Source organism: Cimex lectularius, unplaced genomic scaffold (assembly GCF_000648675.2).
Source record: "Cimex lectularius strain Harlan isolate CLEC.00 unplaced genomic scaffold, Clec_2.1 scaffold17, whole genome shotgun sequence".
Classification (NCBI taxonomy): domain Eukaryota; kingdom Metazoa; phylum Arthropoda; class Insecta; order Hemiptera; family Cimicidae; genus Cimex; species Cimex lectularius.
This window is the reverse complement of record NW_019392640.1, coordinates 1,561,737-1,587,417: the sequence shown is the minus strand read 5'-3', so window position 1 is coordinate 1,587,417 and position 25,681 is coordinate 1,561,737. Positions and strand designations below refer to the sequence as shown.

The following is a 25,681-nucleotide window of genomic DNA, read 5'->3' as shown; positions in this document are numbered from 1 at the left end:
AGCTCATAAGCCGAAAGTGGCTATGAGTATAGTTTTTACCTTTCCGATAGAAATAATTCCCTGTTAGGCGATGATAGAAGATATTCTTTTCCTTGATTGATGGGTGGTTGAAAGTTGTAACATTTTCTTGTATCATTCAGATGTTTTCGGGTTACCAGTGTGTGAAGATAAAAGGTACAGCTCCGAACGTATCAGTTGCTTAATTATACCCCGTAATTTAATGTTGTAATTCCTTAGGTCTATATAGGGAGCCTGTAGGTGTGCCACTCGATAATGAGTGAGAACGGCATCGAATTTCTGGTTCTCCTGTTCCGAGGTTTAAGTAAGAATTGGCTACTGTATAATATAAAATATATTCAGCAACATATCTGTACTAAGACAACCTAAGATGTCTCTACTGTATACAGTAAGAACTATGTCAAGTACTTTCAGATTATATGGCATTCTTTATCGTGGATACAAGAAGACGTGTTGCTGAATTTACAGTGGGGTTCTCTAAATCAAGGCGAGTCAGATTTCTTTGGCTTTTGATCATGATGTCATGAGTACGATTCCATTCTTTTATAATTCGCGTTGTAAATGACCTCAGTTCTATTTTTACAACAGTTGATACAACTAAGGTCGAAGGTTGTGCTGTCAACGTTCTCAATAAACTTCATGAAGCCGGAACATCGGTTTGGACTTTGGAAGGGTTGATGGAACTAAGCATATACAACTCAGCTCAATTCATTCCAGTATGTGTAACTAAGGTTATGGTTTCATCATTCGCAATAACGTTATTGGAGTCAGAGTATCACTTAGGTCTATGAAAGGGCTGATGACCCAAGCACATATCACTCAGTTCCATTTCTTCACCAGTTAGTACAACTATGGTCTAATATCGTGGTGTCATCTGTCTCAACTTTATTGAATGTAGCTCTCGAGAATTCAGCCTCCATTCCTTTACCAGTTAGTGCAACAATGGTCTAACGTCTTGTCATCTTTTACAATAGTCTAGTAGAGTCTGAACATCAGTTTGGTCTTTGAATGGGACGATGGCCCAAAGCACACTCAGATGTTATTCAACGTTTTTCTGCTTTGGGCCATCAACTATTCTCTCACGAACCCATTAAATGACCCATTTCTGTGTTCAACAATTTGCAGACCAACAACCATCAATCAATTTTAACTTGGAGTCTTAATATAAGATAGTCTTTGGAAGAACTGATTACCTAGGCATATAGAACTAAGCTCCATTTCTATCTCATACATTTTATGGTTTTATGGCCTTCGAAACCGCAAAGTTTCGTTCTTGATCAATTAAGACATACTTAGTCTTAGGTCCTGGGAGGGTTGATGAATATTACTCAACTGTCTTATAGTAAAAGTAATGATTTCTCCCAGTTTTAAGCTTGTTTATTATAAATCACAAATATGTACAAAAATACAATAAAATTACAAATATTTTATATATTAAGCATAAATCCGTATTAACACTCTATGATATATAAATTTTCATTTTATGCATGGTATGTGCATTTTTTAAGTTTGGCCGGCTTAGAAATAATCATAACTTTCACACATTTATTTACAATGTTTGACAAGATTAGAAACACAAAACACGATTAAACCAAATAATGGTAACGTTAAATGTCATAGATTTAAAAAAGAAAATTAATACATAGCATAAAATTTGGAAACATCATTCCAGCATAAATCAGCAAGCATCAGACAGAACGACAAGTTTATCATAGACAGTTTGATAAGTCAGACACTTTTCGCCATCTTCAGTGGTGGGTTAGTGTTGACGCCTCGCCTGCTTATTTCCCAGACCCACTGAAGATCCGAAACACGTTTCGGAAAACACGAAATTCCTATAGCATTATCGTTAAAGCTGTAATTCAGAGCTTAAAACTGTAATAAATAATTTTTTGATATTGTTTATTTGACAATGGGACATCACCCAAGTACAGAATAGGATAAAATTTCTGTTACAAAAGGTTTATAATTTAATTTACAAAACGGATCAATACAGATGGATGGAGTATAGTTAATCTTTATCATCAGGACATAAATTGAACAATTAAGAAGAGGAAAATTGCTAGGCCGAACACTTCGTTTTTAGGGGCAGAATTGTAAAAACCGCCGAGCACCTGGAGGTTCGCCGTCTCGATGCTGTGCTTGCAATAGTCTCCGTCTGGAACAAAAAAACAACAACTCAGTAATCAATTAATTATAAAATAGTAAAAGGATTGTTTAAAACTCACCGTAAAGCCAGCCGACAGTCTCACCAGTCCTGAGGTTCTCGTTGCGCAGCCATTCTTCCAACGGGGCGAAAAAGTCGCGAAGAGCACCACCGTCGAGGCGCGACTCGCCGATGCTCTCCTGCAGGACTTCCTGCCAAGGCTGGGAAGAGCCCTTCGACATCAGATTACTACAAAAACAACAAAGATTTTATGTACTGTCTCAACTGGGTAAATTAGACTGACGTTGAAGAACGTAGACGATTCAGGACTTTTGATCGACTTGTTCACATGTTGAACAAGCTTTTTACAATGACGATGGCAAGGCAGTCGTGGCGTTTAATTTTTGTCTTTGTAAATGCAAATAATAAAGTACTGTTTTTTTCTTGTAGGGACATTTTGAATTTGGTGTATAAAGACCTGAGGTGCTCGTCGAACTAACACTTGTTTGTCGGTCTGACAATTACAAAGGTCAGACTGTCTCAGAATCTTTTGTATCTGTTCTACTTATTGGTCCTGTAGTGGACTGTAGCATCATAAAGATGATGATGATAGTTTTTTAGTCGTATTTATAGATAAAGAGTGTCTGGTGTTAGGTAAGAAAAATCAAATGGACTCAGGCTTGTTTTCTGTTCCACTTATTTAAGTTGTAGCGTCATGATGATAATGATGGCTTATTAGTTGTCATTATAAATCGAAGAGTGTACGACGTTAACAAAATCAGACCGTATCAAGAATGTTTCTATCTGTTCGACTTAATGGTCATGTAGTAGACTGTAGTAGCATCGTGATGACAATGGTTTAGGTTGTTTCTATCTGCTTCACTTAATGGTCATTTAGTAGACTGTAGTAGCATCATGATGATAATGGCTTATTTGTCGTTTTTATAATCTAAGAGGATCTGATTTTAACAAAATCAAACGGTCTCGGTTTGCTTCTATCTGTTACACTTATTAAGCATGTAATAGGTGTCATGATGATGATGACAATTTGCCACTCCTTCTTACGAACATAAAAGAATATTGAATGGACTCTTTGACTGGAGAAGAAGAAAGCAAATCTGTGTGTAAAGCTAACAAACACCAGACGGTTTCACGATGGATTTGACTTGTCCACTTTTTTTATGAATAGGCTGTAGTGCCGATGATGATGATGACTTGTTAATCGCCTTATACAATGAAGACAATATTGAATTCCAGGAGAAGAAGAAACAAATTAGTGGCGTACGTTAAAAAAGGTTAGCTGGTATCGGCATTGTCTCCATCCGGTTCACTTGTTTTTCATGTAATTGGCTGTAGTGCCGTTGATGATGGTGATGATGATGAAGACTTGTTAGTCACGATGCTTTCCTTTGGTCCTTATAAATATAGAAAATACGCGGTGTGTCCAAAAGACTGTGATTATTCATCAAATTTGTTTCATGTGATTATGAAAAGTCAGATTTTACCATGTTTACACGTTCAAGTCTCGAATAAACGTTGTAATTACTGCCTTACATGCTCGGTTGGGTAAATATGCTGGATAGTTTTGACGAAGCGTGGAAAAACTTACGCAAGGACGTTTCCGGCGGCGGAACTCCTGTAGACGTCGCATTTGTACAGCGGATCCGAGGGGTTCAAGTGAGCCTGCTTAACGGCCGCTCTGCACAGTCCCCGGAAGATCTGGAACTGGAGCACAGTGCTCACGAAGTACCTGGAATCAAAGGTGATCGGATCAGTCACACAGGAAAAAAAGGACCCTAAAAGGACTTAAAAGGGGAAACCCAAAACAAACTATCGAAAAAATTAACTGAAATCAGAAAAAGAATAGCAATAATTAAATTGTCCCTTTGTCGTGGCTTGTTGTTTTGGTCTGTCAGACGCTTTTCGCCGTTTTATGCGATGGTAGGTTCTCTTATTACCCGACCCAACAAAACGTAACAAGCCAAACCGCTTCTGGGTGACCAAACTGATCGGGAAAGACCAAAACTACAGATACTTCACCTGGCATACTTAGGGGCAATTTCATTATTTTGGAGGCAACATGTCTGCTTTGCTTCTAGCTCCTTTCAGAATCGTTCAGAAACAAATTTATCAGTCTTCTTTTCTTACAGTATAAATTGCTTACAGTATAAACATTGACAATATTAAAGAAGTTTGGAAGTGTTCACAATCACAGTGTAGTCACCCAATGTCATCGGAGTAGTTGGAGGTTAGTGATACCATGTGGTATCAAGTCACCACTTTATAACTAATCGAAAAAGTACATAGTACAATTTATTTGTGTGATGTAAAAAAACAAAAAGAGGAATGCTTTGGAAAATTAAATAAGGCCGGAGACATCGGATCTTCTTGCCTAAGGTCTGTAGTGACCTGAAATCCCCTGGACTGACACATTCAAATTAAACTGATCAATTTCTCTAGCAACTCATAATTTAAGAGATATTGTATCCCGTTTCTCTGTACTTGAGAGGAATTTGACTGTTACCTAGTTACAAGAGTTCTTTTTAAATCCCCAAATTATTTCTTCTCCAAAGTGTACGGACTCAGGATGTCAACAAAAATGTTGGGATCCAGCCGCCTTTTCTCGGTAGAATTTCTATGTACCATTAGACGCCTATTGAGTTTGCAGTGCATCTTCGAAATTTTGTAAAGATTCTGAGTTTCCTCTGAATTTTTTTCTTTTCAAGTCATGTCAAGTGATTTTTCGATGCCTTGTGATGATTGATTGATAAAAGTCGGGTTATGTCGTCCTGTGCTGTTTCAGGGCTGCTACTGTATTCCTTGTTCTGCACTTCAGAGGAATTTTACTAATTGACCCAGTTGTTTTTTTTTCATCCACTTCTGTTCTGATAGTCCAGGTATATTGCCGCAAGATTTATATATTTCTCATGACAATCGCATTTGCAGACTTTAACCACCTGTCTTTTCTTGTATTATGCGCTTAAAAAATAAAACTTAAAAAAAGTATAAACGTACAGGGACTTGAAATATTTAATCGTACATGTCAGATGGTTTCGTAACGTCACCTGGACAGGTTTAAACGACATTCATTACGTACCTCCGTACAGTACCTTCGGACGAGATGTTTACGACTGTCATCCTGGATAATCGTCCAGCCCATTAAAGAAAATTAGAAAAATTTCACCCACTTCCATCCAGGACCGGTTGAAAGCCGCATCGGTCACGCCCAAACGCCTCAATGAAAACTTAAGGCCAATATCGATCACCCCCAAAAGAAAACGCAGTGAAAGTCAAAACGGTAACACGACATGAATATAGTTTGCGAAATGCTATTATATAAATGTAATAGCCCGTGTACGATTTAAATTCCATATTTACCTCGGGATTGCGGCGTTTAATTAAAACAGGTGCCGCGGCAAGGTACGCGAGCACGGTCGTGATGAGGATCCAGCGTCGAGGCAAACAGGTGTTAACACGGGGTGAGGGACTTTCACTCCAATTCCTGGAGATAGCACATCTTCCCGAATTCCTCGCTGACCGCATTTACATAACACGTAATGTGTTACATCAGGACTTCCCCTGGGAGTCGCCAGGAGACCGGACCTGCCCGGGTGACCCTCGGACCCCTCTTTGTTTTCGGATGGACTATCCATCACGTCGATCGGTGAAAGGCGACTCACTCAATTCAACTCCCTCCTAACAACACGCTAAATATTCCCCAGTTTACTAATAAAGTTGAATGATCTTGTCGAAAGAAGTCTAATAAAGGTCACCATTGACAAAATGAAGGAGAAAAACCACCACTTTAAACGATATGACAAAAATTGATACAACTAAACTAAGACTATTTTAATAGACAAGTTTAACAGGAAAGAAATTAAGAAGATATACACAATTTAAAAATTAAGTAAATTGATTTTCCCTTTCGTCTACTATTTTCCGCCGTTTTTCCACTGAGGTAACGGTCCCATTGTAATAGCACAATAGTGCAGTATCTGGACTTTTCTTCAACACTCTTTGTTATGGAAGATCCTTCCTGGGGTGAACCCTCGACACAATTTTTCTGCCTGCGGCAGACAGGCACCGTGAGATCTCCTCTATGAGGATTTATAACTTTTTTCGCCGGTTACATCATTTCCCTCCGCTTTGCGCAATTCTAAGCGATCTTTCATTACGACGGATTGCATCATTGGGGCTTAGTGCTCGATAAGTTGGTCCTAATGGTGCTTTTGTTCCAAACCTGGCCAATTTCCGCGTCCCAATTATTTCAACATCGCGGGGATTGAAACTATTGTCCATCAATGCAATTCCATCGAACCACTTCAGTTTCGACACGAGAAAACCTTTTGGGTTTTTAATTACTGCGGGCCATTAATTCCCTATCAAATTGTCCCAAATTACTCCACTAAAAACAAACTTCTAAGTTAATAAAAAAACTACACGTCTGCAACCACAAATCTTTCCGTTTGTAGGTTGTTTCCTGTACTTTTGGTCCGTCTATCTCTGCAGGGCGTGGCGCCAACAATGACACACCACTGATTACGGTCTTAAGGACAATTATAGTATGTACTATGAAGCAAGGTCATTTCCGATCGTTATCTACCCGTTTATACTTGCTGTTCGCCAACTTCATAGGCGGATCAGGATTATAAGCAGGGTGAGGCATCAATACTGACAATACGGTCGCGGCAGGGTACTCCGGTGTAACATTAATTATTGCATGCAATAGCCTGGTCGTTTTCGAACCTTAACTGCCAGTTTATACTTAATGTCCGCCAGCTTCAATGGTGGATTAGGAGTGAGCGGATGATGCCCCAATATTGACTATCAGGCAGCAGGGTCCATGGTATAGAATCAATTATAGTATGCAATAGCTTGATCATTTCCGATATTTATTATTTGTATTTATTTATTTTAAAGGAACAAATAGAGATTTAAGCCCCTTTACAAGTACTTGTATTAGAAATAAATTAATTTTTGCCATTCACCAACTGCATTGGTCATTCATGGATAAAGGAAGGGTGAGGCACCAACTCTCACACACCACTGATTACTGTCGCAACAGCGTTTATAAGTTTAAATTAAATAAAGTATGCAACGGCTTGGTCGTTTCCAAATTTTAATTCATTTCTACTTCTCGCCAACTTCAGCGGTGGATCTGGGTTATAAGCAGGAGGCACTAAAACCCCGCAAAACGATCCACAGTAAGACAAAAAAGGTTATTAGTCGATTCCGTTCATTTTTAGTCTGCCTATACTGGCTTTTCGGCAGATTCACCAACACAAACTCACGAATGAAACCAAAATGCGTCTGATAGACCAAAACAGCGAGGATTCACTGGTGGGGTTAGGGATATAAGAAGGATGATACACTAAAAGTATCCCACCACTGAAAATTGTCCAAGCACGGTCAATAGGTGTTACTCAACAAACTATGTTATAGCTTGGTCGTTTCGTAAATTGTAGTCTGTCTAGCCTTACCCGTCTGTTCGCCATCGTCAGGAATCATGTTCATCAGTCGACTCACGTCATGTTGGTCTGCCTCTATTCGCTATTTGTCATCTTCTGGATATCAGCAATGTGAGATACTAACACTAACCCACCACCACTGTAGTAACACGTTCCCTAGGTGTAACTCAACAATCTTATAGTTTTGCCTTTTTCCGGTCATTTTTAGTCTGCCCTTCAATGTGCAATACCTTGTAAAAATCGCCACCAAAAAAGTATCACAGCACGGTCAATCTGTAGTTTCCAATCATTTTTGGTCTACATGTACTCACTGTTTGCCATCTTCAGCGGTGGGTCAGGGTTATTAACAGGGTTATTAACACTCATCCACTACTGAATTCACATCACGGTCCATAGTTGTTACACAACAAAATGCTTTACAGCTTGGGTCATGTCGGATTTATTTTTTGGTCTGCCTATGTTGTTTTGGTCTGGGAAACAAGCAGGGTGAAGCATCACCACACAAGACTTCAAGATTAAATCTTACGAATTTCTTTATTACTTACTTATAACAGTTCCATCTCTAAATTTTACCTATTGTTTTACCTAATTTACGCAGTGTGACTTAATACTAGGACAGTTTTATTCTTTTTTAGCTTTTTCCCTAGTTTTGTCTTGGATTTTGTTATAAACAATACACTAAGGGCAATGTGCAGAGCAAGGTTACTTAATTGAGCCGTGAGGCGAGCCAGGAAGTGCGGAAGTCGGATGTCGATGGAATATAAACGACCCACGGGATGTTTGGCTCTTCCCCAAACCGGCTAAGAATCCGTACTGGACTTCGCCGAAGACCCGTTGCGTAATCCAACCGTGATTGTGCTTTCCTGACACGCGGACGACCGAAATCAAATGCCCCAGAACAGGATTCGGAAGGCAGACGAACAACGTTATAAACGTATTTTATGTAGCGAGAGACTTAAAAAAATTAAGATCGTTAATTGTACAAGTTTATATCTCTTTCCCCTCCTAAAATATGCGTGCACATGAACTTCCGGCTTAAACGAGATTACAGCTACATTAGCAATTTGTAGAGACTGTAAACAATACCAAATTTGGGTCATTTCCTTGCATTTTAGGATGTCAAGCGTTTTATGTCATATTAAGTGGTACATGAGAGGCTAGTGTTTGTGCATCTATCTATTCATACCCCTAACCCTCCACTGAAGAAGGCAAGAAGCCGAAACGCATCTGATAGACCAGAATTATCAGAAACTCTTCAATTCTCCTATGCACCACCTGCGGGCATCAAGTCAAATCCACAATTTAGGACCGTTTAAGCTAAAACAGACAAGACGATATCAGCTAGGGTTGCGTATCATGTTTAACGACTCATTTTTCTGACTGAGGCTGTTGTGAAAGTGGAAGCGTGTGTTCATAGGCGTATGTTGCGCACTACTCGTCTACCGTGAACATCCCTTCTTCCCGTGAGCGGATGCTTGCGTTTGTTTTACATTTACAAGAAAATACCGACGGTCGGTGATAACGAAACTGGTGGAATCCGTGTCCGGCCTCTTCAAAAATAGAACACGCGTTTAGATGTGTAAGCCAAATTTTCCCTCTTTTGGTCAAACTTTGCGAAGTGTGAATTTTAAAAAAGATTTACAAATAAAAAATTGATTTTAATTTTATATCGGTGGCTATTTCTAGATTCTGTTATTGAACTACAGGACGAGAATGACTGTTTGCATGAAAATCGATCGTCCAAAAGTTTTTTCTTCCAAGTCCTGTCAAAAGCCTGTCAAAATATGTGTTCAAAAGATAAACACCCAAGCTGTATATTTCTATGTAAGTGTGCGGGGTGAAGAAACTGTAATTTGGTCATTGCCGATCATTTTTGCTGTTTTGGTCTCTCAGACGGTTGTCGTATTCATTGGTTGGTGAGTGTAAATGTCTCACCCTGCCTATACCACCTTAGTCCCTGATCTACCGCTGAAAATGGCGAACAGGGGTAGGGATAAAAGAGGCGGCCACAAGACCTACTGCACCTCGACCTGAATATTGAACTCATCCGTCAGCTTCATGTTGTTAATCAGCCTCCACAGCTTTGCCAGCGGCTCCTTAGTGTAGGATCTTCCTTGCGGTTTTTGTTGACCTAGTTGCAAGATATGTTCTGCGGTCTCATCCTCGTCCTGGCCGTATCTGCACAGTGTTTCTTCTGTCTGTACTCCTATCCGATGCATGTGCTTTCTTAATGCATGTCCTGTCAGGACTCCAACCAGAATCCTGGTTCGGTTGCAGTTGCCTTCCAGTAATTCTTTTGTAAGTTTTGCGGATGATCCTTCTATGAATCTCTTCGCGTCCCTCATAAGCGCGTATTGTTCCACCAGGTTTTGGACTTATTAAGGATCCATTTAAGATGTATCCTCTAGATCTGTAGATGCTACAGTATAGGGTTCAGGACCCAGATAGGCCATGTTGGCCTTGGTCAACCTTTTTGTTGCCCCGAGGGCCCATGCCAGGGTCAGGCCATTAGTGTCACTGACTTCCGTCAGGGCCTCCATGCAGTTCTGATTTTCTGAACACTCTTTGCCTTCACCTCACATGAAGCTAGGGCCTTTAGTGCTATCTGACTGTCAGAGAAGATAGCTATGCATTCCTAGCCTTTTTATTTACCTGGCTCAGCGTTCAATCGCTATGATTTCATACTGGAAAAGAATAGCATATTTACCTAGGTTTACCGTTAGTTCGGTCTTTGGGTTCATCCCGAAAGTTCCAGCCCCCGTGCCCTTGAGATTTTTTTGGAAGTCGTGTTTAAATTGCAACACCATGTTCATATCGACCTTAGTTTTTTATCCTTTTGGACGTGCTTTTTTGGTGCTATTATAGTAGTTATCTTTACTGTCCTCCTTATCATTTGGTGGGGCTCAATGGTGAATTAAAATGGCCGATTTTGCAGAAGCAGAGACTCATTATAGGACCGTGGAGCGCTTCTTCCTCAGAAGAACAATACAGCCTCTAATTGGGGAAAATAATCAAATTCGCAGGTGTCTTAAGACTGTCCGGTGTACTTTAAGTACAAAACGGAAGATAAAACAGCTTTTATCCTTTTTAATTTAATTTAATCCTTCTATACGGAATCAGAAATAGATATAAAAACCACAATTACCTAAATAGTACAGTTTATTTTATTTTTTTGTTCAAAAGAATGTCTGATAGCGCAATGAAAGTTCAATTATAGGTACACTTTTAGTTAGGTTAGGTTTTTCGTAATACACGTTTTAACCAATAAGTCAATGCGGAAAGTCTGGATATGTCGAGACTTGCTCAATATGACCATAAACGATATTTCCCTTAAATGGAACTTTATAAAAGTTAACAATTTTACTTTCAACATGGTACCAAAAGGTAGACTTTACTTTAAAACTATTGATTCAGGTCAACGATTGGCCATGGGAAAAACTAGATTCTAGCTTAATACTCAGATTATTCCTATTGGGTTGTTTCGCATGAAATGTCCGACTTTATAGTTTCAGAAATTCAGAGAGGAAATACCGGTTTTCTGTTGTTTACTTTCAATTGTTTACATATGTAATGCGTTAAGCAGTTATCAATCTTCCACTTTTGTTTATAATGATGAGCTCCCCAATCCATTACTCACTTTTGTATATGTACCTCCAAATACGAATATAAAAACAAGCGAGTTTCGTGTAAAATTCCTTTAGGGATGGTTAGGGATGGACCATCCCTAATATTCCTTTACGAGTTTAAACTTGGTAATTCAGTTGTTGCTGCAAGAACATCAGTAAGGCGTTTGAAGAAAGCAGTGTAAATGAACCATTCGCCGTTGGTTTGCCAAGTTTTCGGAAGGGAACAACGAATTGGAAAACGACCCCCTCAGAAGACCTCAAACTCTAATTGACAACGATGTCCTTAAGCTTCAGGTGTAAGAAAACCACCATCAAACAGTCAGAGGACTCGCAGCACAACTAAATGTAAGTGCAGCTACCGTGTCAAGACAATTAAGGAACATAGGAAAAGTCAAAAAGGCTTGACAGTTAAAGCGCCTTGAGACATGCGTTTCGTTGCTCGCCAGGCAAAAAACAGAGCCTTTTCTTGAAGTAATAATCACTTACGATGAAAAATCGATTGAATATGGCAGTGGCTAAACATGGACGAAAGACCAAGATAAATGGCAAAAGCAAATTTACACCCCCAAAAAATTGATTCACTACTCCTTTTTGCCTAGAGGTCCATTACCTCTACATCGTACTGCAAGGAAAATGGCGAAATATATAAAAAAATATTCCTCAAAAAACAACCTGCATTGGTAAATCGGAAAGGACCTATACTCCTTAACGACATCGCCAGGCCTCGTGTTTCAAAACGTACTTAAATAAATTGAAAGAGCTTGGCTACTAAGTTCTTCAGCATCCACCTTATTCTCCAGTCTTGTCTCCAACAGATTTTCACTTGTTTAGGAATTTAGACAACTTCGTCAAAGGAAAACTGTTTGAAAATGATGTTCAAGTCCAAAAATCGTTTTCAGATTTTGTTTCATTTCAAAGCTCAGAATTCTTCAGTTCCGGCAGAAAAAAGTTTGATTTAGGAGTGCTACCACTGGATAGCTTCTCTCGAATTTTGTTTTTTGAGTAATCTCTTTACACATGTATGTGCTACCTATGTAACTGATTGCGCTACGTGTTTCTAGGCAACAATAAATCTCCTAACTGTAATATAAACTTTATTATAAATAAAGTTTATTATTTGTTAATAAAAAAGTTAATCGTCGTCATATATCGTTGAATATAAGTTCCTGTTTAAGGGTATCTCATAGTCTACTGGACAGAGTAGGCGGCATATTTTAGCGTGGGGGTCAATTATCGAAAAAGTCTCGTGAATGGGACACGTTCTGCACAGCGTAATGTGGACCAGGAGACTGATGTTTACGGTGGCCTCGGTTCCTTTTTGGCCTGTTGTACCCCCCGACAAAGGGCACGATTCGGTTTGTCGTCAAAAGACGAAGTCGGTGTTATTAAACGCCGGCCATCAGGTTCTTGTCAATCAGGAATCAAGGTTTGCCATGTCCGAGGTTCAAAGTGGAAAATTTGATTATCCAAATCTTTTACTAGAATAGAAGAGCCTTGGAATAAGGCTGAAGAGGCGGTTTTTAAAACCGGCAACGGTTTCGTGAGATGATTTCGCAGTTTACTTTTCCCAATGGATTACACAATTTGAAATAAATTCCTTTCAGCGGATCTTCTATGTCGGCAAGCCTGTGCAATATCGGGATTTCAAATCACTATTGAATATTGAATATTGAAATCGGCCGAGCTGTGCCGATTCTGGAAAAGCGTGGAAAAATAGTTTGTTACAGGGACATAAATAAACATTCTGTCGTATGAATCTATAAACATTCAGGTCAGAGATAAAAAAAAAATCGCTGATGCTGTTTGGAACGCTGTTTTGACTGAAAACGGAATAAGTTGATGGGTAGTAAATAAATTGCCTTTTCCACAATAGGCATTTATTTCGTCAGATGCGTTTCGGTCTAATATAGACCATCTTCAGTGACTTTTTTTTATATAAAGTGATTTGATGGTTTTATACATCCTTATAAGTTAAGAAGGGGATGTCTGGACCACTATGGACTTAGATTCTTGACAGACTACTCGCCAAGTCCATCCAGTCTGAACTTATGAGAATGTATAAAACCATCAAACCACTTTATATAGAAGGTCACTGAAGATGGTCTATATTAGACCAAAACGCGTATGACAAAATAAATGCCTATTGTGGAACTTTCCTAACCATCATCTTATTAAGGAGTTACACAAAATCAGGATGAACATCGTGAAAAAATGGAAACTGAATGTGCAACTGAAATCGCATGTGATTTTTTAATGCCCTATCATGACTATTCAAAATAAACTGCTAACTGAAAAAATAAATAAACAACGGCACTTCTTTCTGTTTGTTGATCGTTTCCGTTTATTTTTGTCTGTCTATCCTCGTTTTTCGCCATACTCATTGGTAGGTCAGGGACATAGCAGTAAAGTCACCAGTACTATTCTTCTACTGAAAACAATCGCAGCCCGATCCATAGATGAAACATAACACTTATTACAATTTTGCCGTTTTCCTCCATTTACAGTGACCATATCGACCATTCGTCATATTAAGCGGTGAGTCAGGGTGAGGAGGAGTGTGACGATCAAATTAACCCGAAACATCTACACATGTTCAACAACTCACCTTAAGATGATAGACTGTGCTTGATTTTACGTAGAATAAAAACTTTGAATACTTTGAACACACTATCCAAGAATTATCACTGCACTGTGAAGACTGTCGTAACACCGTCCATCAGTGTAATGATTATTAATACTCCCTGTTGTATCTTGTCACAAAAGAGGATACATCTTAAAATGGATCCTTAATGAGTCCAAAACCTGGTGGAACAATACCACAGGTATGAGGCATGCGTAGAGTCACATGCTTAAATCCAGAAAAATCTGGTAACCAAAAAAAGAAAGTACAAAAGAAAAACCTCCGTTAAGAAAGGCACTGTCTGCTAGTACAGGAATTCCGATAGATTTAGAACGCAATAAGGCACAACAATATTTGGGGTACATGGGGAAGTATGTACACTTCGAGTTGAAATACTCGCAATTGAGAGACGTACTCAATTCAATTTAAATAAAGGATATAAAAACAAAGAGGTCCAATACGTCGCTTAGCCAGGCGGCCAACAGAGCATTACATCCATTATTAGCTGAACTGCAAAACTAAATTAAGGAGATTAGGTATGCAAAACACGGTTACTCTACTGGATCTCAGGAGGTCTAGAGAAAGAAGGAGCGGATGTCGGTGCCAGTAAAGGGGCTGCAATGCTTCTGTTAAGTCCTGAGCCAGTTTGTGTCGTGGGGAGAATCTTAGACAAGAAGACGCGGCGAAAGTAAGAAAATGTTCAAAAGGAAGGAGAAAAAATGTCCTCCTAACAGGATTGATTGATGGGGCATTTAAGGAAGGATTCGCTTACTCCAACACGTTGCAGATTCCACAAAGAAGCAGAGGAGACACCAACGCACCTACTAATAAACTGTGGTGTTATACTTATTCGCAGGCGTATGCACAACTTAAGCGTAGAAGCACTGTTAAAACCGAGCTTATTAATCAAATTCCTTGATGACTGATCACCCGTTTGCTGTAGGTACAGAACGAGAGATACAAAGCTATCAAAGGGAGCAATTTACCTGAATCACCCCGATTTTTTCCATCTTTCTTTTTTCACCAACTAGCATCCGTAAGTTTTTATCGAATATGACTGTGTTAAGATGGAGACATGGGCATTGGATATCGGTATTCTGATTCTATTTATTACGTATTGTCGGTATTCTTTTTTAGAAGTGTCAGTCAACCTTAATGATTCTTCCTTGTTTGGAATAAGTATGGTTTTCTTCGCAGCCATTTTGTAAAGTGGGATTCAGAATTTATAGAAGAAACCCGTGGGAATGTAATAACCAGGAATTTAAGACGAAATTAAATTAGGTGTTCGCCCGCCACACAACAATGCTTCACAATGATTGGTTATTGAATTTGGTTGTCAAATAAAAAATACTTTTATAACTCAATTTTTTCGGATTGACAACTGACATCAATGAGTTGTTTTAAGGCCTAGGTTGGTCAGGATTATGTCTTATTCTTCCATTTGTTCGGTCTTTTTTTGTAGTAAGTTGAAGGTGAAGTAATGGAAATTAATACCCTCTCATTCGATCATTCAGAAAACGGTTTTATGCCTTAGGGGCTAGGTTTTGCTATTCTAACTGCATTTGCCACTAAAATTATGGAAAAACTTATTCGCGATGGACGAGTGATCCGAGGCTTATCGGTATCACTGCGCAGAACTTACCTCGTATTCGTTCGAACAGTAACAATAATAATCAAATTAAAGGGCTATAAATTTTTCAGATAGCGGCCAATGGTCCACCAGAAAATGCCGGTATTCAAGTCGGTGACATGATTATTTTTGTTAATAGCAATCCGGTTATCTAATTCAACATATCGTCAAGCCAATGAGATTCAATTCAGTTCTCTGATTTCATTTTGATTATCTGGCAAAATTAGTCAACTTGAAAGATGTTTGCCTATGGAATCTAAGTATGTACTAGAATTTGGGACCAAATATGCCTGACCACGTACCCTCTTGCGTACTAATTCCATTTGTATACCTACAGATCTTCCTTAACTGTAGAAGTTTGTTTCCCATTTTCTACGCTTTTTAGTGCCTAGGTTCGTCTGGAAGATTGTCTTTTTTCCATTTTTGTCGGGTATTTCATCTCGGTTGGTTCCAACCGACAAGGTCGTGTAGTTCAGCACTATTTTCAAGCACATGATGGTCAAGTTGAGATATCTAATCGCAGGACATGATTACAAACAAACCAACGTACAACGTACAGCCTTGTTGATTGAGAATTCATTCAAACTTCGAGTTCCGTGTTCTGAGGGGTGCTTGCTATCTGACATTATTAGCTATTTGTTTTGTGTTGTCTATTCATATTGATTCATTTGCATGGATTTAACCTGAAAGATATTGACGTATGGAATCTACATACTAGAATTTGTGACCAAATCATCCTGCCCATGCACCTTCTTGCGTCTTAGATCTATTTGTATACAATAAGATTGTACCTTCATCAACCATGAAGATTTATTTTTTGTTCTCACTACATTTTGGTGCCTAGATTAGTCTGAGAGTCTTGGAAATTCGTAAGTCTTTTCTTGGCAGATTTCTATATATAGCAGTACGTCAACAGAACTTTTCTTCTTTTGTTTTAATTTGGGAAATTCCGGAGATTTCCTCTAGGGGGCCTATAGGATATCATAGTTTGTTCATTTAGGAACAAGTTTGTGTTGGCGCATCACCACGCTCAAATCCCTCACCCTTTGATGAACTGGCGAGAAGTCACAATGCGTCTGACAGACAGGCTTTTCATTTTTCAATCCATTATTCAAAGCTTACTTAAAAAATAGTTCTAGCTGTATTTGTGCTGCGTATGCCACTCCGACAGGAAGTGCCTACAGCTCATAAACCGGCCAATTTTTGTTCACACCTAAATTGTTAGGTAGATGGAAGGATAATTTAGAAACAAGGAAATTTCCTTGTGGTTATAGTAATAATATCGTATTATAGAAAAGTATTCTAATGTTAACGGTACATCTTTTATCGCACACGTGTTATATTTCTGATAGAAGTCTTTTTGAAATTTGATCACACGGCACACGTTACTCGAGTGATTTTTTTTTCGAAGGGGCCAGCTTTCGTTTCGTCACGTTGTTATGTAGGAGTTACCTAATGATTTTTTCGTCATTTACAAATTTTTGTATAGACCTTTAATCCCTATATTCTTGTTTTTTCTTTCTGTTTTGACACAAAACAATACAATTGACAATTTTAAATCGTACTATCACTAGAAAACAAGACTACGTTTCTACGCATGGCCGCTTGGGCCTATTGAGTATACCATGATTCATGATTTTTCTACTAGGGAGTTTTTTAATGCCTTTTGGTTCAGAGTATTTAAAATTTAACCCGAGTGGAGAAGTCACGATAGCTCAAGTGGTAGAGAAGCGGCGTATTTAGCCGAAGGCCGTGGGTTCGAATCCCGCTCGTGAAACTGAGTTGTTTATCTCAACCAAAACCTTACATAAAGATTAACAATTAATTAACAATTGAAAGATGTTATTTGGTCAATCGGACCACGAAATATAATGGATAAAATTTAATGGTTGATTTTTTAAACTACATGATGTTAGCCGTTTCCGACCAGTCGGGTCTGCCTATCAATGCTGTTCTGGTCTGTCTCTGACAGTTCCATTTCAGATTCTGGATTAAGTGGGGGCGTCAGGGTTTTAAGAAGGGAGAGGCGAGAAACTTATTCAAAGGAAAACCCTAGAAGCGTCTGACTAGAAGCGACTAAAACTAACGCGTATCAGGTTGATCGGTAAGACCAAATTACAGTTTAGTCGTTTCGATCATTCTGGTCAGATTCCTCGTTGTTTTGGTCGTCCGGCATGTTTCAGCAATTCTTAGTTTTCAATGGTCGGTCATGGTTTTAAGAAGGGTGAGGCGAGATTTTCTTCCTTCCAGAAGAAAGCCTAAACGTGTCTGACGGACCAAAACATAGGATACGCGTACCAGGTTGATCTTGGTCTTCAGTGGTCAGTCATGGTTTTAAGAAGGGTGAGACAAGATTACTTCTACATTGAAGTACTACGAAGTACTTCCAGATGAAAGACTAAAAACTGACCTGATCAAGGATAATCGGACGGCGTTTGATCGGAAACGACCAAACTACAGGCATCAAAAGGCCTGAGTCACCTAGTAGCAATGCTTTCCCTTCCATGGATAACAGTGTGAAACTTGGAACTTGAAAATGAACGTTGGATTTTCGCTATATTTGAAGTGAAAGTGATCAGAGTTCTATGCAGCGTGTGACACTAACACATACTCCAAACTGAAGACGGCTGATCAAGATCATCGAAAAGAACCAATAGAGCTATATATCTTAATGGATTGATAAGTTCACTGTTTTATGTCTCTTGTTTAAAATCGTTGATTTGTTTATATATATCCCCCCCCAACGTTCGTACGATAACAACAGGTGTAAGCAGTGGAAGAAAAGTACTCCTAGAATACAAAGCTCGTCCCTATGAGCTATATTGCAGGACTTTCCTTCAATACGTGTGGCAGGCTTACGACTCGTATCAAACTAAAGCCTGCTTCGGTTCCTGTTTATGAAGGGATAGCGTAATTCGATTTGGCGAGATAGTAAATTACGAAGGCTGGCCTACATCCAATTCCATGGACGTATGGGTCGACGGCCGGCACGGTTTGTTGTGCGACTATGAAGATAACGGGTTTCTTACACGATTATGACCATTGCCGGTGAGGAGGAAAGGAAAAGTAATCTGCCCCTCGCTTCCGAATAACACGGCCTTAACAGTCCGGAATTAAACACATAACGGATTCACCTTTGGCCCGTCCTCAATCACTTTCGGAATTATGTCAGCGCTCAAAATCCACTCCTTCCTGGAGTAATGCCCATTAAAAAACAACTCACATGGATTGACTTAAGTCTAGTAATTTTATAAATTTACTGATTTAACTGATGATCTGAGGGCGATTTTTTAGCCTTGGGCAGTGTTCAAAAGCATCGAGGCGCATTCGGTCCTACATGCTTAACACGGCGATGTTTCTTTTGACCTGCCAGGTTTTATTCTCTTGTAACACTTTCACTGACAACTTTCGGTCTGTTTTTATATAATAAAAAGTTCAAACGATGTGAATGTACTATCATTTGAGTAAATAACATAATCAGAACAGTAGTATATGTTATGTGTTAGATTTAAAAAAAATTGGAGCAGCATGCTTAAATATAGTGCATCCTTTGGTCACAATCAAACCGGATTTTTGGAAAATATCATCTATTCTCATAAAATAGTTATTGATTAGCTAGTCTTTTGGCCTTAAAAAGTTTTAAAATAAACTAACTTTATAAACTACAGAAAGAATTAGTATAGAATGTAGCTTTCGCCAAAATCTATGTATGAAAATTACGCTGGATTCCAGTTTATTAAGAAATTTGGCAACATTTTCAACAAGTGAGACAACAAACAACATTCCCAACAAAGAATGACACATCTACACGGAAAACAAACATTTTGAGCCCTGAAGATGATCTCAATAAAGTTCGAAACGTTGGCACGATAAAGCAAATGTTTTACTAAAACCTATGTCACAGCGAACGTGACACTACGTCTCACGACCTCTAAATAATCATTTTCAACAAAATAAATTCAGAGCTGGATTGTTTTATCTGTATTTATTTTCAATTGGCATCTCGTTTCTTTCTGCCTCCATTTTCTATCGCTGTACTGACAAAAGATAAGTGGCGAAGTTAGAACTTAGATATTCAAAACATGTTAGGGTTTTAAGAAGGTTGATGCAAGATAATTCTTTCCAGTCGAAAACCAAGTTGATCAGAAATAACCAAACTACAAGTATCCCGCAGGTTTAAGTAGTGTGAAAGAAGGTCTCCGAGGTAAGAAGTGGAACTGATGCACTGAAAGTGATCAGGATTATAAGCAGGTGAGGCAACAACACACACGGATCAAAGCATCTAGAATAGGTGTATGGCTCTTTTTGTATCAATTTTCAAATGACATTTATTTTTTTGTTAAGAAGCATTGACGGGCCAAAATAACAAAGATAGGCATACCATGATGACCTGAAACGACCGAAGTGCAGGCATTGAAACACCTGCAGTCATAACCGTTTTCCAAATGTCACCATGGCACTTCGTACCAATGAACTCTCCAGGATAAGGAGTGACACTTGGTGCGGCACCGAAACCCACGTATCAAAACAGAGAGAATTAGCGGACGGTTTATTCTGTATCTATATCAATTGAGATTTCGTTTCTTTCTGCCTGCATTTGCTATTGCCGGCAAAAGAAATGTCGCGAAGCTAAGACTTTTAGATATTCAAAACAGGTCAGTGTTTTAAGAAGGTTGTGGCAAGATGCTTCATTCAAGGTGAAAGCCAAGTTGATCAGAAATAAACAAAGTACAAGTCTCCAGCAGACTTCAGTAATATCAAAGGGGATAGATCTTCGAGATAAGAGCTGAAGCACTGAAAGTAATCAGGGTTATAAACAGGGTGAGGCACCAACACAATCGGATCAAAGCATCTAGAATAGGCGGACGGCTTTGTCAGTATCAATTTTAAAATGGCTTTTCGAGCATTTACCATTCGCTGTACAGACAATTTTTTTTGGTCAAAATTCTAATTACGGGTATATAATTTTTTGTAATTGGCCTAATTTCCTTTCTAGGGTCAGAAAATCCAGGTAAGGGAGAACACGTCTGTTATCTCTTTCTTGTCTTCCTAGCCGTGTTACATCGTTTTCGTATCATCCGCTCTAGAAAAAAGAAATAGACGCGGATGAAGGGAAACGGCAAATGTCCTTTTGTACGAGTTTCCCGGTCACTTTCTGGAACTAACGATGTCCACACAAAAGAATTGACTTTATACACCGGTGTTTCCTCAAAAAAGGATTAACCCACCCGGATTTCAAAAAACATCCTTCTCGATGTATGATTTCCACAGTTATTTTTTTGCTAGTACAAATTCGTTGCGGTCGAATAAAATAATTTCTACACTGGTCGGCCGTTGTCGTTTCGAGGGTGTTGTCCAGCCTGTTTTCTCGGCGCAAAACGTAAAATTTTATCCTAAAACATGAAGAATTTTAAATCCTATTCCTGAAAAAAATATCGTAACGGCTAATTCACAATTAAGTCTAACAATCAAAACGTTCATCTATGTTTTACGGTCGATTGAGCGTTGCCTTCTCGTTTAATTCTAGATCACTATTGTTGCTGGCAGGGATACAACAACGATAATTTGCTTTGCACAATCCGACTCCGTTCCACTGTAAGACAACTGTCCAACAACGAAATCCCCATTGTTGCTCCTTTCGTTTTGCGAAATATGGAAATTTACGTCGACTTCACAGTCCGATTTCGAAGTTTTGAGAGGATGCCAGATCTGACAGAATGGGATCTGACGAGTTATGAGAGCTGTGCGATTTCCTCTTGATGTCTGAGGGTGATAAACCATAATCAGATCACTTTGGTATGTCAGTGGCGTTTCTGCTTCTTGTATCTATTCATCTCATCATATACCATCTTCAGTACTGGATATTATACATTATTATATTATAATAGCAAACTTCCATCTCTGATTATTATTATTATTATTACTTACAATCTCTAACGAACACTTATCGGTTATTCTGTCGAAGTTTATTGTTTATATCGAACGAGAATAATTCAAGCACAGTCCAAGAACGCAAATGTAATGGGAGTGTCTACTTTGGCTGCAACTTAGTTTCAAGACGTACGAATAGTCGAAACCAGATCACCGTTTGCAACTCCGCTAGGAGGCAGGGACACACTGATGCTTTAGAATTATCGTACAGTGCAACCTCTGACGAACAGTTATGGCCTATTATGGACTAAGGCTACGGTTATAGTGGAAGTTCTGATGGGAAGACATCTAAAGAACCCTAAACTAAGAAGTTACTACTTCGTACTAAGTCAGGGGAGATGATCAATGGCCATTTTGGTCTGTGGACGCGTTTTAACTATTCGCCATCTTCACTGGAGAGTCTGTTTTGGTGTAACACCATGCTTATAATTATATTGTAATCACAGGTTTCCATCTCAGCTGGGAGGCATATATGTACTGATTAATCAGAATTATAGCACTTTATTTTCTCTGACTGACAGTTTTTTACTAAGGCTGCCGTCGCAGTGAGCGGAGGAAAGTTCTGACGGGAAGAGATTTCAAATATTTAGATATCGAATAATAGTCAGAGTGGAATCTGACGAGTTTTCATAATTGTGCGATTCCCTCTTGACGCCTGAGGTGTGAAGATCGCTGATCGTTTCAGACCATTATGGTCTGTAGAGGCGTCTCAACTGCTCGCCATATTCAGTTGTGAGTCTGTTTTAGGGCAACACCCTACTTATTCCATTATAAACGCAAGCATCCATCTCAGCTGGGAAGGAGACGTTCTGACTAGTCTTACGTTATCACCTCTGCAGAACTTTTCAATGTTATGAGATATGTCGAAGGTTATTGATTAGACTGATTACATTGCATGCGAGTTTTCAAACACAGTGAAAGGATGAAAATGTTATGAGTGTCTACTTTCCTGCAACTTAGCTTCAGATAACGTATGAACATAGACAAAACAGATCACCGTTTCAATCTCCACTTGGAGGCATACTTTTTTTCTGAATGGTCGCACAGTGTAACCTCTGAAGTTATGACCGATTTCGGCTAAGTCTAGGTTTACACTCGAGGAAAGTTTGGACGAGAAGATATCTGAATAACTCTAAAATAAGAACGTAAGTCGGAAGAGTCATTTAGCTGTATAAGCGTGATTGTTTGGAATAACTTGAAATAGGATTTGGTATTATTCTTTATCATCTCTTGCATCTTCCATCTCTGTTGGGTGACATAGAAATAATGATTTTTCAGTTTAAACCATTCTGGTAGTGGATTGAAGTTCTGTTGGAAAGACATCTTAAGAACTCAGTTAACTTACGAACATCAGAACCAGTTCATTTATGATGTTTAGCGTTGTGACATTGTACCCAGTGTTGAACCCGGACAGACTGAACCTTCTTGTCCAGTCAATAGCGACCGATTCAATAATACTCTTCATTATGGATCATCTTCATCATTATGATCATCAAGTGTCACGTTGAATTACTAAAAAAACTATCCCTTATCGTATCATGCAGCAATTAATTTGTATAATTATGACTTCGGTTTCAATGGGTGGTAGTTGCGAAGGAAAGAGATCTGAAGAACTTGTCAAAACAGCCAAGTTAGTAAATACTATGTAAGTGTCTACTTTGGGTTTGGCGCGAACATGTCCAGTCCATAGTCCATGGGTTGGCGTTCAGACGTTGTACCCCACTACCCAGTGCAAACGTGATCCAGTTTGACAACCTCTTGTTTCATTCTACTCTCCTTTTTCATGGATGTCGTAAATTTATAAGAATTGTGACACATTTAAGAAGTTTTACATGCCGAAATGTTTAAAACACCGTTTTGGATTGCTTGAAACATCTTGACGTAGCATTTGCTAGTATCCATTATCATATCTTTCAGCAAATAATCCGTCACAATATTTTTCATGATCTTCTATTAAAACTTTAATAACGGAGTATCAATTGAAATAACAATAATTACTGGTATGCATGTAATCAGGATGTTCGCACAGTGTTTTGACTATATTGATTCACACAGCAAACCTTACTGCAACTTCAATTTGAGTTGATATCGTTCCGGTTCGCCGGAGGCGAATCTCAACTTCCAATCGTACAGAAAATCGAGCATAGTCAACGTAATAAAGACCAATCGATCAGGTCGAATTGATAAACCGACGACAATAACCAAAACAGTCCGACAATGCGAGGAAACGGTATATTTTAAAGAGTTGCTCAACTTGCCAGAGGATTTCGACCCGGCCGAGGATAAACGCTGCCGAGGGAAAGGAAACGGGGATAAAGAAGCCGTTTCGCAATGGTAAACTGGCTCTCTCGCCAACTGCCATGCTGCCTTCTTCCCTAAATACTTGCTCCAGTTCGACATCCAGAGTGATTTGGAAACCGGGTCCCTTCAATCACGACGTGCAGCAATTCGGAGCAACGATTGACCGACACTTTCTACGTTTTGAACTGAGTTGGATATCGTCGACGGGCGATATTACAAATATTTATATTCTTAAAAAATAAACAAAACAATCAACTAAAAAAGAAGGAAGAGGCAAACGATTTTTTTTTTTTTTTTTTTGCGGAATCTGATAGGTCGAAAAGTGCACGTTCAGATTATGAAACAATTTTGTAAAATTGGAAAATAATATTGTTCGCAAGATGGTTTATAGTGGGCTCGGGAGGTGATGCAAATCGGGAAATGCAGGAAGCTCCTAAAAGCGCTCTGTTAAATCATAACCGGCCCAATGACCGACTCACGGACTTAAACTGCCAGATCATAGCCCGACATTGCGAAACACTCGCTCGACTTTCCCACACTCGGACCGTAGGTGGCGTTCACCGCACCCATGGAACCTTTCGATTTCCTGATAGATACGTGATGAAATAAATACGACGACCTTTAGTCATTAGAAACAAACTTTCAAAAAATCATTGAAAGCATGATGATTGAGCTTTTATTCTAAGTATAAGCGTGAAGGTCACTATAATTTCATATACCATCTTCGCCATGTCCAAACTTTTTAGAATCTTTTGTCTAAAATAGCATTGCTACTTCTGTAACAACCGAACAATTTTGTTTCCAAGTACTTTAAATTGGAACTCGACATCTAGCCCCCCTGCATGAGCTACAATCAAGGTCATGTAGGTTAATGAAAAGCCAAAGGCTAAATAGTTTTAAACTATAGGTAGAGATGCATAAAGGTCAGTGTAAATGCGTTTTAAATGTGTAACCACCTCAGAAATAAATCTACAATGTAATTGTTGGCATCCAGCAGTTGAGGTTTGGATCTGGATCTATCAACAGCTAGATCATTTCATGGTTAGACCTAACCATAACCTAACCACTTACATCAATACATTCTCTAAGCAGAGGTACATCATCCCAAACCCACGAACATAACCAATACTTCCGATCCAAAGTGTCTAGGTCAATAATATATACTCCCTAGTTAGTCCAAAACTACCCTCAAAGAAGAAATTCGGCAATAAATTTTCCCTTCATCAAAACTGTGATGTCCAAATCCTGTTCCACAGAATCCGTTCCTGTAATCAGGGGTTACTAGTATCGAACTATATCTGAAGGATAGATTTTTGTCTGTCTATATGTTTAGGTCTGTCAGACGTGGGCCAGTGTAGTAGTGTAGTAATTAGTAATCAAAAGGTGATACGAACAGAAACACACCACTGATGACGATTGTCGGAACGAAACAGACGGTTCAAAATAGCGAGGCCAGGCAGACCAAAATGATCGGAAATGTCCAAACTAAGTGTTCACCACGACGCAAACCCCAAGAATACTCGATATTCCTCCATCACGCACAAACTATTCAAACAACAAGGAGAGTGGACCCGCTAATAAATACATTTTCCCAATATTTTGAGTACAAAAGAGACCTAAAGATGTATTTGATGAGATTGTATGGCACATAAGTGTTCGCGTAGTTACCAGGGAGAGTGAAATAATTGTCAACGGATATGGAGATGGTAAACGAGCAGTGGATGTCCTGCTCGAACTTACCGGCAGGAGAAGTAGAGGTTAATCTATTGGGAATGTAGAAACTAGCGAACATTTTTTTAAAAACTTAATCGAAGTGGGTTTACTGGCAAATAATCAGAAAGAATACGAAGGTTTGGTCGCGGCCAAAATAGGATTTTTTAGCTTCTGCTAGAGAAGAACCCGTGCTGGTTTTGATTGGAGCTAGAAAGGTTTCGATCAAAA

At 39.0% G+C, this 25,681-nt stretch overlaps 1 protein-coding gene across 3 annotated transcripts in view; it reads right to left on the bottom strand.

Annotated features, from left to right (window-relative positions):
• Positions 1-1,385: 1,385 nt before the first annotated feature.
• LOC106672168 (angiotensin-converting enzyme-like) overlaps positions 1,386-25,681 on the bottom strand; it is an 83,996-nt gene continuing 59,700 nt past the window's right edge. For all 3 annotated transcript variants that reach the window (XM_014403367.2, XM_014403368.2, XM_024228617.1), the window contains 3 exons: positions 3,774-3,914; positions 2,247-2,413; positions 1,386-2,176 (listed from right to left, as the gene is read on the bottom strand). In XM_014403367.2, coding sequence (XP_014258853.1) covers positions 2,043-2,176; positions 2,247-2,413; positions 3,774-3,914 — 442 coding nt within the window. In that variant the 3' untranslated portion in view covers positions 1,386-2,042. The remainder of the gene's footprint in view (positions 2,177-2,246; positions 2,414-3,773; positions 3,915-25,681) is intronic.